The 12,500-nt window shown below is 47.7% G+C and overlaps 2 protein-coding genes across 2 annotated transcripts in view; one reads left to right on the forward strand and one right to left on the reverse strand.

The window, feature by feature from the left end:
- ctsa (cathepsin A) overlaps positions 1 to 10,560 on the reverse strand; it is a gene marked incomplete at its 3' end in the record, with an annotated part of 12,425 nt that extends 1,865 nt beyond the window's left edge. The window contains exons 1-7 of the mRNA XM_080053297.1: positions 10,445 to 10,560; positions 7,365 to 7,538; positions 6,945 to 7,056; positions 6,184 to 6,234; positions 4,508 to 4,594; positions 2,184 to 2,339; positions 5 to 125 (exon numbers count right to left, since the gene is read on the reverse strand). Of these exons, the coding sequence (XP_079909423.1) occupies positions 5 to 125; positions 2,184 to 2,339; positions 4,508 to 4,594; positions 6,184 to 6,234; positions 6,945 to 7,056; positions 7,365 to 7,534 (697 nt within the window). The 5' untranslated portion in view covers positions 7,535 to 7,538; positions 10,445 to 10,560. The remainder of the gene's footprint in view (positions 1 to 4; positions 126 to 2,183; positions 2,340 to 4,507; positions 4,595 to 6,183; positions 6,235 to 6,944; positions 7,057 to 7,364; positions 7,539 to 10,444) is intronic.
- LOC307270211 (NACHT, LRR and PYD domains-containing protein 3-like) overlaps positions 1 to 12,500 on the forward strand; it is a 307,417-nt gene that overhangs the window by 109,370 nt on the left and 185,547 nt on the right. The gene's annotated exons all lie outside the window — the stretch shown is intronic.

The following is a 12,500-nucleotide window of genomic DNA, read 5'->3' on the forward strand; positions in this document are numbered from 1 at the left end:
TTGCAGCATGCGGCCTGCAGCTGCGTCCACAGCCTCTCCCCCAGCAGCCCGTGGTAATACGCAAAGTAGACCAGAGAGTTATCGTTTAGCTCGTAGCTGGCCATGCCGTTACCCACCGCTATGCCCTGAGAGAGAGGGGGGGGGGGGAGAGAGACAGACAGGGAGAGAGACAGAGACGGAGGGGAGGGGAGAGACAGACAGGGAGAGAGACAGAGACGGAGGGGGGGGAGAGAGACAGACAGGGAGAGAGACAGAGACGGAGGGGGGGGAGAGAGACAGGGAGAGAGACAAAACAGAGGGGGGAGAGACAGGGAGGGAGAGAGACAGAGACGGAGGGGGGGGAGAGAGACAGGGAGAGAGACAGAGACGGAGGGGGGGAGAGACAGACAGGGAGAGAGACAGACAGGGAGGGAGAGAGACAGACAGGGAGGGGAGGGAGAGAGACAGGGAGAGAGACAGAGAGACAGAGACGGAGGGGAGGGAGAGAGACAGAGACGGAGGGGGGGAGAGACAGACAGGGAGAGAGACAGAACAGAGGGGGGGGAGAGAGACAGACAGGGAGGGGGGAGAGAGACAGACAGGGAGGGGGGAGAGAGACAGACAGGGAGAGAGACAGAGACGGAGGGGGGGGAGAGAGACAGGGAGAGAGACAAAACAGAGGGGGGGAGAGACAGGGAGGGAGAGAGACAGAGACGGAGGGGGGAGAGAGACAGGGAGAGAGACAGACAGGGAGAGAGACAGAGACGCAGGGGGGGAGAGAGAGAGGAGAGAGAGAGACAGACAGGGAGGGAGACAGACAGACAGGGAGACAGACAGGGAGAGAGACAGACAGGGAGGGAGAGAGACAGAGACGGAGGGGGGGGAGAGAGACAGACAGGGAGAGAGACAGAGACGGAGGGGGGAGAGAGACAGACAGGGAGAGAGACAGAGACGGAGGGGGGGGGGAGAGACAGACAGGGAGAGAGAGACGGAGGGGGGGAGAGAGAAAGACAGGGAGAGAGACAGAGACGGAGGGGGGGAGAGAGAGAGACAGGGAGAGAGACAGAGACGGAGGGGGGGAGAGAGAGAGACAGACAGGGAGAGAGACAGAGACGGAGGGGGGGGGAGAGAGACAGAGACGGAGGGGGGGAGAGACAGACAGGGAGAGAGACAGAACAGAGGGGGGGGAGAGAGACAGACAGGGAGAGAGACAGACAGGGAGGGAGAGAGACAGGGAGGGAGGGGGGGAGAGAGACAGGGAGAGAGACAGAGACGGAGGGGGGGAGAGAGAGACAGACAGGGAGAGAGACAGACAGGGAGGGAGAGAGACAGACAGGGAGGGGGGGGAGAGAGACAGGGAGAGAGACAGAGACGGAGGGGGGGAGAGAGAGACAGGGAGAGAGACAGACAGGGAGGGAGAGAGACAGACAGGGAGGGGGGGGAGAGAGACAGGGAGAGAGACAGAGACGGAGGGGGGGAGAGAGAGACAGGGAGAGAGACAGAACAGAGGGTGGATGATTAGGTTAGCAACATGTACAGTATCTCACAATAGTGAGTACACCCCTCACATTTCTTCAAATATTTCATTATATCTTTCCATGGCACAACTAGATTGGATTATCACATATATCGAACAAGACACTCGAACGGACCGTGTCACTTGTCTGAGTATACATGGCCTTTCAGAAATCGGATAAATGTCCGATGCATGGCTGTCTCCACTATGCTAGGTGGCGCTGTAGCCCTTTCAACCATGCTTTCAACAAGTGGTTTTAGAGCCACGTCCGCTTCTCTTCCGTCAATAACCCATGGTGTAGCCTATCACGCGCAGGCACACAAGCACAGAACGAGAAGTCCGATATGCGATATCCGATCCCTGTATACATGCAGAGAGAAAGCCGACAATGAACGAATTATCTAGGTGTTCTTATCCGACTTCTCTTGTCCGTTATTGTGCCGATTTGTGTGCGAAGTAGATCGGATAAAGGTGTTTACATGCAGTTTAAAAGTCCTGTTGAGGTCTTATTCGTTTAGTTACCCGATTATGAGTCTGCATGGAAACGCACTGAGTGAAGAAATGACACTTTGATACAATGTTAAGTAGTCAGTGTACAGCTTGTATAACAGTGTAAATTTACTGTCCCCTCAAAATAACTCGACACACAGCCATTAATGTCTAAACTGCTGGCAACAAAAGTGAGTACCTGCAGGTTTAGCTGTGCGTCCTCCATGACCCTCTCTGCCAGCGTGGGGATGTAGATTCCTCCATAGCTCTCTCCTGTCAGGAAGAGCTGGTTCCCACTGAACTCTGGGTACAGCTGGAAGAACTGCTTCAGGGCCAGGTAGTTATTCATAGACACCTGGGGGGGGGGGGGGGGGGGGAGAGAGACAGACAGGTAGTTATTCATAGACACCTGGGGGGGGGGGGAGAGACAGACAGGTAGTTATTCATAGACACCTGGGGGGGGGGGGGGGGGGGGAGAGAGACAGACAGGTAGTTATTCATAGACACCTGGGGGGGGGGGGGGAGAGACAGACAGGTAGTTATTCATAGACACCTGGGGGGAGAGAGACAGGTAGTTATTCATAGACACCTGGGGGGGGGGGTGGGGGAGAGAGACAGGAGAGAGACAGACAGGTAGTTATTCATAGACACCTGGGGGGGGGGGGGAGAGACAGACAGGAGAGAGACAGACAGGTAGTTATTCATGGACACCTGGGGGGGGGGCAGAGAGAGACAGGGAGGGGGGGAGAGAGACAGGTAGTTATTCATAGACACCTGGGGGGGGAGAGACAGGTAGTTATTCATAGACACCTGGGGGGGGGGGGGGTGGGGGAGAGAGACAGGAGAGAGACAGACAGGTAGTTATTCATAGACACCTGGGGGGGGGGGGAGAGAGACAGACAGGAGAGAGACAGACAGGTAGTTATTCATGGACACCTGGGGGGGGGGCAGAGAGAGACAGGGAGGGGGGGAGAGAGACAGGTAGTTATTCATAGACACCTGGGGGGGAGAGAGACAGGGAGGGGGGGAGAGAGACAGGTAGTTATTCATAGACACCTGGGGGAGAGAGACAGGTAGTTATTCATGGAAACCTGGGGGGAGAGAGACAGGTAGTTATTCATAGACACCTGGGGGGAGAGAGACAGGTAGTTATTCATAGACACCTGGGGGGGGGGGGGAGAGAGACAGACAGGTAGTTATTCATAGACACCTGGGGGGGGGGGGAGAGAGACAGACAGGTAGTTATTCATGGACACCTGGGGGGGGGGGGAGAGAGACAGGAGAGAGACAGACAGGTAGTTATTCATAGACACCTGGGGGGGGGGGGGCAGAGAGAGAGACAGGAGAGAGACAGACAGGTAGTTATTCATGGACACCTGGGGGGGGGGGAGAGAGAGACAGGGAGGGGGGGGAGAGAGACAGGTAGTTATTCATAGACACCTGGGGGGGAGAGAGAGGTAGTTATTCATAGACACCTGGGGGGAGGGAGAGACAGGTAGTTATTCATAGACACCTGGGGGGGGAGAGAGACAGGTAGTTATTCATAGACACCTGGGGGGGGGGAGAGAGACAGGTAGTTATTCATAGACACCTGGGGGGGGAGAGAGACAGACAGGTAGTTATTCATAGACACCTGGGGGGGGAGAGACAGGTAGTTATTCATAGACACCTGGGGGGGGAGAGACAGGTAGTTATTCATAGACACCTGGGGGGAGAGACAGGTAGTTATTCATAGACACCTGGGGGGGGGGGAGAGAGAGACAGGTAGTTATTCATAGACACCTGGGGGGGAGAGAGAGACAGGTAGTTATTCATAGACACCTGGGGAGAGAGAGACAGGTAGTTATTCATAGACACCTGGGGGGGGAGAGAGACAGACAGGTAGTTATTCATAGACACCTGGGGAGAGAGAGACAGGTAGTTATTCATAGACACCTGGGGGGGAGAGAGAGACAGGTAGTTATTCATAGACACCTGGGGGGGGAGAGAGACAGGTAGTTATTCATAGACACCTGGGGGGGGAGAGACAGGTAGTTATTCATAGACACCTGGGGGGAGAGACAGGTAGTTATTCATAGACACCTGGGGGGGGAGGGGGGACAGGAGAGAGAGACACACACACACATTCGTTTTTCCCAAGGTCAATTTATATAGAATCCATTTAGTTTCCTTAAACATTGTTTCATTCATACTAGAAAATAAAAAAATTAAAAAATGTATTCACCAATTTATCCTGGTAATTGTTTACATTGATCATATGGATTAACGGCCAATCGGGAGAATGTCTGTCCGTCTGTCTGTCTCTCTGTCTGTCTCTCTGTCTGTCTGTCTGTCTGTCTGTCTGTCTCTCTGTCTGTCTGTCTCTCTGTCTGTCTGTCTGTCTGTCTGTCTGTCTGTCTGTCTGTCTGTCTGTCTGTCTGTCTGTCTGTCTGTCTGTCTGTCTGTCTGTCTGTCTGTCTGCCTGTCTGTCTGTCTGTCTGTCTGTCTGTCTGTCTGTCTGCCTGTCTGTCTGGATCCACTCACCTCCGTGTCGTTGGTGATGTAGTTCTGATCGTCTGAATATGAGAAGCCGACGCCCACCGGAGACTCCAGGTACAGAACGTTAGAAATCTGCCCGGCGACAAGGGGACCAATCAGGGGACAGGATTACCTCATTATTTTACATATACATTCGTTAAAGCTGGGGTATATGATTTCTGATTGGTCAAAATTAACATGAGCGGTACACTTTGACCAATCAGAACGAGGCTCCGATTCTCTGTTCTTATTGGCTGTTGGGACTGTCCATTCACTTTGGCACGACTTTGTTGGTGTAGAGCGTGTCAGGGAGGGACCATAGGGGAGGGACCAAAGAGAACAAGTGGAGCGGTTGAGGTATTTGGATTCAAATCTCTATCCCAACTGCTATTTTCTCCCCAAATCCTCCAGCCCAGCTTCAATTGATTTTCAAGAAGGGTTTGACAATTACAGATGAGAGCATTCTAAAAACATACACAACCCTCTCTCCCCCTGATCTAAAGAACAATATGTAAGGGTTAATGCCCGACCAGGTGGCCATCTGTCAGGAATTAATGGACACAGCGTTGCCTTCACGAAGTCCATTAATACTACCATATTTATTATTATAACCATTGAGGTTTAGCCAGAGGATATTAAGTTTAGCCACTTTATTGTACTACTATCGTTACTACAGCTCTTGTGTTACGAGCGCCATCCTGTGGTGTCCAGAGGCTATTGCACGGCAGGATGTTTTAGGCTTTATAAATCCCTTATCAACACAGTTTAATCAGCGGCGAGCCGGCGACGCATTAAAGTGGACAGAATGTAAACAGGTGTCCATACATCAGGGGTTAATCCACACCTATGGAATGTTCTCCAGCCAATCAGAATAGAGGATTCACACAGACTATGGTATAAGTATGCTCACACAACCCTCTTTTCCTCCTTACCCTACAACAACACTGAACACTTTCTCTACACTTACCAATAGATCAAGAACAGACCAAATAAATATAAAGAAAAAATATCATTCACACACATTAACCATGTGACCACTAACCAACACATCTAAATGGGCAAAAGAATTAGGAAAACAGAAAATAAATATACAAGTCAAAGAAAAAATACATATAAACAAACAAAGGGAAACATTAAAATATTCAATATGACCATTCTCCCCACTTTTTCTTCTTTTAAATCTATGATTTCTGATTTTCACCATCACCACTGCAATTGTTTTAACTGAATTAATTTTTTAAGCTCTTTTATTGTAATTCTTTATTTCTTTTGATCTTTTTTATCTTGCTAGGATTTTGTGTTTCTCTGTTTTATTCTGTCACTCTGTTGTTATTGTGTTTGTTGTGTTTGTTGTGCGCTCGTCGGCGTTGTAAATGAGGGGAACCTCAATGCCTTTCGAGTTTGTATAAATAAAGGTTTTCAATTCAATTCAATTAACCAAGTCCCCAAAGCCCTGAGCAGGCGAACTCTGTGTTACTGTATGTTCTGAGTCGACTATGTTGTTTTTTAATCTTTGTGTATGCGTGCATTTTATTTCTGTAATTTTAGGTTTGCCTTTTGAATATCTGGCCGGGGACAACGGATATAAACTAGCCTCTTATGCTAACTCTGGCTCACTCACATGTTGACTGTTGATTACTGTGAATGTCCCTGAACTGAACCAATAGATAAAGTAAACTGACCTTGTTCCAGGAGTACGGGTTGTATTCCAGCGTCACGCCATCGTCTTGAATCTGAAACAAAAGACATTTGTTGTTGGGGCCGCTCTGGTGGTGTAGTGGATAGAGCGTGTACCATATTGGCTCCGGTGGTGTAGTGGATAGAGCGTGTACCATATTGGCTCCGGCCTTCGTTGCAGTGGTCGCGGGTTCAAATCCGACCCGTGGACCTTTACTGCAGGTCATCCCCCCCCCCCCCCTCTCTCTCTCTCTCTCCCTCCCCATTTCAACTCTGTACTGTCTAATAAAGCTTGAAAATGCCCCAAAAAATAAAAATAAAATACATTTGTTTATCTGTTGTATATTAGCCTAAGTGAGTCACGCTTGTGGATTTTAATTTTTTGTCCTTTATCCCTGGTGGGGCCTGTTGGACCCTGGTGGGGCCTGTTGGACCCTGGTGGGGTGGGGCCTGTTGGACCCTGGTGGGGTGGGGCCTGTTGGACCCTGGTGGGGTGGGGCCTCTGGGACCAGGTCAATAGTGTAATTAAACTGTTCTTAATGTTTTATCTGGAAGAATTAAGGCTAAATAAAATAAAAAATAAGGTGAATAGGTGACATCAGAATGACATCATGTGACTGGGAGGAGTTACACATCACGTACCAGGACACACACACACACACACACACACACACACACACACACACACACACACACACACACACACACACACACAGACACACACACACACAGGTGGGAGGAGTCAGGGGCTAGTCAGGTGACCTACCAGGAAGGGGCCGTGTTCCGTCAGCAGACCGTCCAATGAGCTACAGCCTGGTCCTCCATTCAACCACAGAACCACAGGGTCAGAGGAGGGGGAACGCTGGGACTCTACGAACCTGATGAGACACATTATAACAACCAGTAAGACAGGTTAATACAGACAGACAGGTTAATACAGACAGACAGGGGGAGAGAGAGAGACAGGTTAATACAGACAGACAGGGTCAGAGGAGGGGGAACGCTGGGACTCTACGAACCTGATGAGAGAGAGACAGGTTAATACAGACAGACAGACAGACAGACAGACAGACAGACAGACAGACAGACAGACAGAGAGACAGACAGACAGACAGAGGTGCAGACAGACAGACAGACAGACAGACAGACAGACAGACAGACAGACAGACAGACAGACAGACAGTACCAGTAGTGCAGGTGTTTTCCGTCCGCTATGCTCAGGTAACCAGAGAAGTGTCTGAAGCTCGGCTGCTTGCTCAGACCCGGCAGGTAAGTGACCTCATCACCTGAGGGGGCGGAGTCAGCTACAACCAGGAAGTAAACCAGGAAGGAAACCAGACACAACATGGCCGCCATCGATCTGGGACAGGATAGGAGGTGACACAAACAACAATATTTACTCACACACCATCACTCAGACATTTACACAGTCAGGGTTCAACGTAACAGTCTCTCCCACTAGCCCTGTTGGCCAGTATATTAACAGTCTCTCCCAGTAGCCCTGTTGGCCAGTATATTAACAGTCTCTCCCAGTAGCCCTGTTGGCCAGTATATTAACAGTCTCTCCCAGTAGCCCTGTTGGCCAGTATATTAACAGTCTCTCCCAGTAGCCCTGTTGGCCAGTATATTAACAGTCTCTCCCAGTAGCCCTGTTGGCCAGTATATTAACAGTCTCTCCCCACTAGCTCTGTTGGCCAGTATATTAACAGTCTCTCCCAGTAGCCCTGTTGGCCAGTATATTAACAGTCTCTCCCAGTAGCCCTGTTGGCCAGTATATTAACAGTCTCTCCCACTAGCCCTGTTGGCCAGTATATTAACAGTCTCTCCCAGTAGCCCTGTTGGCCAGTATATTAACAGTCTCTCCCAGTAGCTCTGTTGGCCAGTATATTAGTGTTTGTGGCAGATAGTGAATGTTGGAATGCTTAATGTAATAGGAAACATTGTATTTATCCTGTATTACTCCTGTATGTCTAAGGTTAAAATCCTCAAATGTGTGTTGAAGAGTCCTCAGACTGTACCTCCCCAACCCCCCCCCCCCCCCCCCTGGATACCCCCCCCCCTCTGCAACAGTAAACAGTCAGTCTCTGAGCCCTCCCCCACCCCCTCACCTGACTGCCAATTGAAACACACAGCATTCTTGCTATGCTGATCTGACTTGTATTTAAGATGTGACTTGCCATCTGATCGGGGCCTTTCTGCTCAGAAAGTCACCACGGGGCTTCCTGGGTCGAATGGACCTCCATATTTGATTGAATACTCTTTGCTTGATTATTAAACACTCTCTGCTTGATTATTACAGCCTTATGATCTCACTTTCTCACTACACGTTTTACTGGCCCCCTCCTTGTGTATTCTCACTGGCCCCCCCCCCCCTTGTGTATTCTCACTGCCCCAACAGACTAATATAAACTTTAATTTTAGGACAATATTGAAGTTCCCTTAATTGGAGAGGTGGTCACATGGTGCAGCCATAGTTCTCAGCTACTTCTCATATCCATAAATGTTCTCCAGACATTATTTCAACAACAAAGACATTGAAAATGAAACAATACATTGTTTTGGGGAACCCATCATTTCAAAGAGTCACGTGTCCAGTCCCCTCGCTCGTAAAATATATAATCTACAGCTGTCAATTCTAAACTCCAAAAGATGACTTTGATTTCTCCCATTTTGAATAACAGTGAATGAGAGAACCACCGCAACACAGACTGGGTTGCTTTGTACTCGGATTTGCTAAATGTTTTTTTTTTTTGGGGGTGTGGTTTCCATACAAGTCTGTACAGGCCGGACACACACACACACACACACACACACACACACACACACACACACACACACACACACACACACACACACACACACACACACACACACACTACAGTTTATCAAGTCTGCACTTTGCATTTGATTCAGATTGACAGCTGAGGAAGAATGAAGAAGAGAGTTTAGGAAGTAAGTTTTTATTTTCTTTAGGCACTCAGCAGGGGGCGCCACACACACACACACACACACACACACACACACACACACACACACACACACACACACACACACACACACACACACACAGAGACACACACACACACACACACACACACACACACACACACACACACACACACACACACACACACACACACACACACACACACACACACACACACACACACACACACACACACACACACACACACACACACACACACACACACACACACACCCTGTTATTAGGCTATTATATCATGTCCAGGTTCATAACGTGCGTCAGGTACAGGTGTGGTTTTTTTAACGCTTTTCACCCAAAAATAAATGTTTAATTTCGTGATTTTTGAATCAAATGTCAGAAAGAGGAAATGCAGCAGTTGGTTTCACGTGCTTCTATCAGACTGAATAAATGCGCCGTGATTATTAAAGCTCTACTTCACCGGTGGGAATATGAAGGCGTGTTGAATTCTGAGATCCTATGAAGTATAAATGTGCAAAAAAAATTAAATCGGATCATCCTAGCCTGAGAAAAGGCAGATAGAGTGTTTTATGGTCTCACTGTCTAACCCTACAGTTTCCTTCTTGTGACATCACAGCAAGGGTTAGGATTAACAGGACAGCTGTGCCAAGGGAAGACTGAGGGAAGACTGAGGGAAGAAAAACCTCATTCATTATATTGTAATAGTGATTTTATAATGATAGAACGCCGGTTCCGTATGGGTGAAGTATTCCTTTAAGGTTAAATGGGACAGCTAAATATAGTGACGTAACTTGGGGCATTCATACTCAGACCATTATAAAGCGGCTAGCCCATTCATTGACTGAACTCAGTTGCTTAAACAGGGGCTGGGAGCTTTTGAATGCAGTTTGGACCCAGTAACGAATTCATTAATTGATTTTCTGTTAGGAAACGTGTTACACAGGACACAGTGTTGTACACAGTCCGGAAGTGAAACCACAGATCATTTAAAGTGCGTAAACATGATTTTAAAATGTAAAAGTTGGTTTTAGGGCCGCTCCGGTGGTGTAGTGGATAGAGCGTGTACCATATTGGCTCCGGTCTACGTTGCAGTGGTCGCAAGTTCAAATCCGACCCGTGGACCTTTACTGCAGGTCATCCCCCCCTCTCTCTCTCTCTCTCTCTCTCTCTGTCTCCCCATTTCAACTCTGTACTGTCTAATAAAGCTTGGTTTTAGCACGAGACAGATGAAGAGTGAATTCAGAATAACACACACACACACACACACACACACACACACACACACACACACACACACTCACCTCGTCTGTCCACCTGAGATTCTGTCCCCATGTAACACGAGCGGAGACTGTAACCGATAAACACTGACAGTAAATCACATGACCTGCTGTTCACGTGATAAGAAGGTCACGTGACACAACCACCAAACACACAGAAGTACGCATGCGCACTGCAAAGTTTTTAACCCTCAGTTTTTAACAAAATGTTTATGATCTGTTTTATGATGTTATTTATTAATGATCTTAATAGAAGAACTCAACTTTCTCTTAAAGGTGCAGTGTGTAATATGACATCATCAAGAAAGTTCTACAAAGTTCTAGAATGCAACGCTCCCTGGGTAACCCCACCCCTTTAGAATAATAACAGAAGCTACAGTGGCCTTCAAGGACAAGAACAATTCTAAATTTTAAACAATGCACCTGATGACATTCCAACTATGACACTTCCAAGATGGCGGCACTAGGCCTTGGTCCAAAATATGCAGAAATATGGACATATATGAGACCCTTTCTAAGGGAAAAAATAATAATTTAAAAAAAAACAATAAACAAACAAAAAGAAGATGTAGAGTTGGGTTGGTGGGTGAACTAGGGGTAGGCAGAGGAGATGGGTCTTGAGTTTGGACCATAGATAGTATAATAATGGACTGGAAGTTTAGTATTTTTATATTATGTAGCAGGCAAAGTACAAACCTTACTGTACGTTAGTGGAATGGTCATGCTTCGGATCTTTACCTCGTTGTTTTTATTTTTCTGTGAACTTTCACTTTCACTCATTTCCGCCTGAGAATCTTCATTACTCGTTAATACAAAAAATAGAATCAGAAGAAATTCGTAAGACTGAAAGAAAGAGGGTTTGCCCAATCAGATGATACAAACATTATGGAATAGTCGGGCTTTTTTCCCTCCTTATATCAGCTCTCTGCATATGCATTCTCCATAGTAAAGCAATGGGACAGCCAGCACTGATCATGTGAAGAGGACTTTAGAGAACAACTCAACATGGTAGTCAATGAGAATATGGATTAATGTTCTTCATTTTAGTGGCTTTGGTAACTTGTTTGGTACTTTTTTTTTTTTTTGTTAACCTTTATTTCTACAGGTAAATCCCATTGAGACCGGAGACTCTTTTTCAAGGGAGACCTGTTTTCCTTTCCCACGTTACCATTCACAGACACATTCACACACCGATAGCAGCAGGCTAACTATCGACATTCACACGAGGCAAGGTGGGTGAAGTGTCTTGCCCAAGGACACAACAACCGTGACACAGGTGGCAGGGCGGGGATCGAACCTCCAACCCTTTGATCATCGGCCGACCCGCTCTACCACCTGAGCCACAGTCGCCCCCAAATTAAATTGCGCTGTGATGAAGGAGCCCTAGACTAGCCAGCGACTGCTCTGTAACTGTTGCATATGACAATAAAACATCCTGGCCGCAATTGTAAAGAAGAACTGATTTTGGGAAGTGATTCTGAAAACCATCGATGAGAATAGCTGAGTCCATCTTTAATATGTTGCAATGACCGTTTTACTTCTTAAATAAAAGGTCAGTGATTCTGGAGAACGCTTGTGGTGAGAATCACTTTGTCAAATCAGTGAATATCTCATGATCAACTGTGTGTGTGTGTGTGTGTGTTTGTGCGCGCGCGGAAAATGACTGGTGTTAATACACAGCCTAGGCTCTGTAAAAGTGTAGGTAAACAAAGGGGGCACAGTAGCAACTAACCAGTTTACAGAGCCTAGGCTGTGTATCAGCACTTGATTTTTTTCAGTGCACATAGTACAGACATAGCCTGGCACCGCCCGCCTTCTTACTTCCGCTCAATTTTCATTTTCCCTTCAGTAGTCCGTCTGGGTCTGCGGTGTATTCGCAGGTTCTCTCTTTAACCGGTCCAATCAGCGAACAGAGCGAGTGGCTGAGAACGATGACGTCGAAGTCGCGCTCCAGTTTCAGTTGAATGCTGCGTTCCTTTATACTCGGAACTTTCTGACTTGGTAGTGAGTGAACTTTTGCCAATACCACAGTTCCAGACCTTCTGGTTGGACCAGGCTAAATGCAGTACGATGGTCTGGT

This window comes from Ammodytes marinus (genome assembly GCF_949987685.1).
Source record: "Ammodytes marinus genome assembly, chromosome: 25".
Lineage (NCBI taxonomy): Eukaryota > Metazoa > Chordata > Actinopteri > Uranoscopiformes > Ammodytidae > Ammodytes > Ammodytes marinus.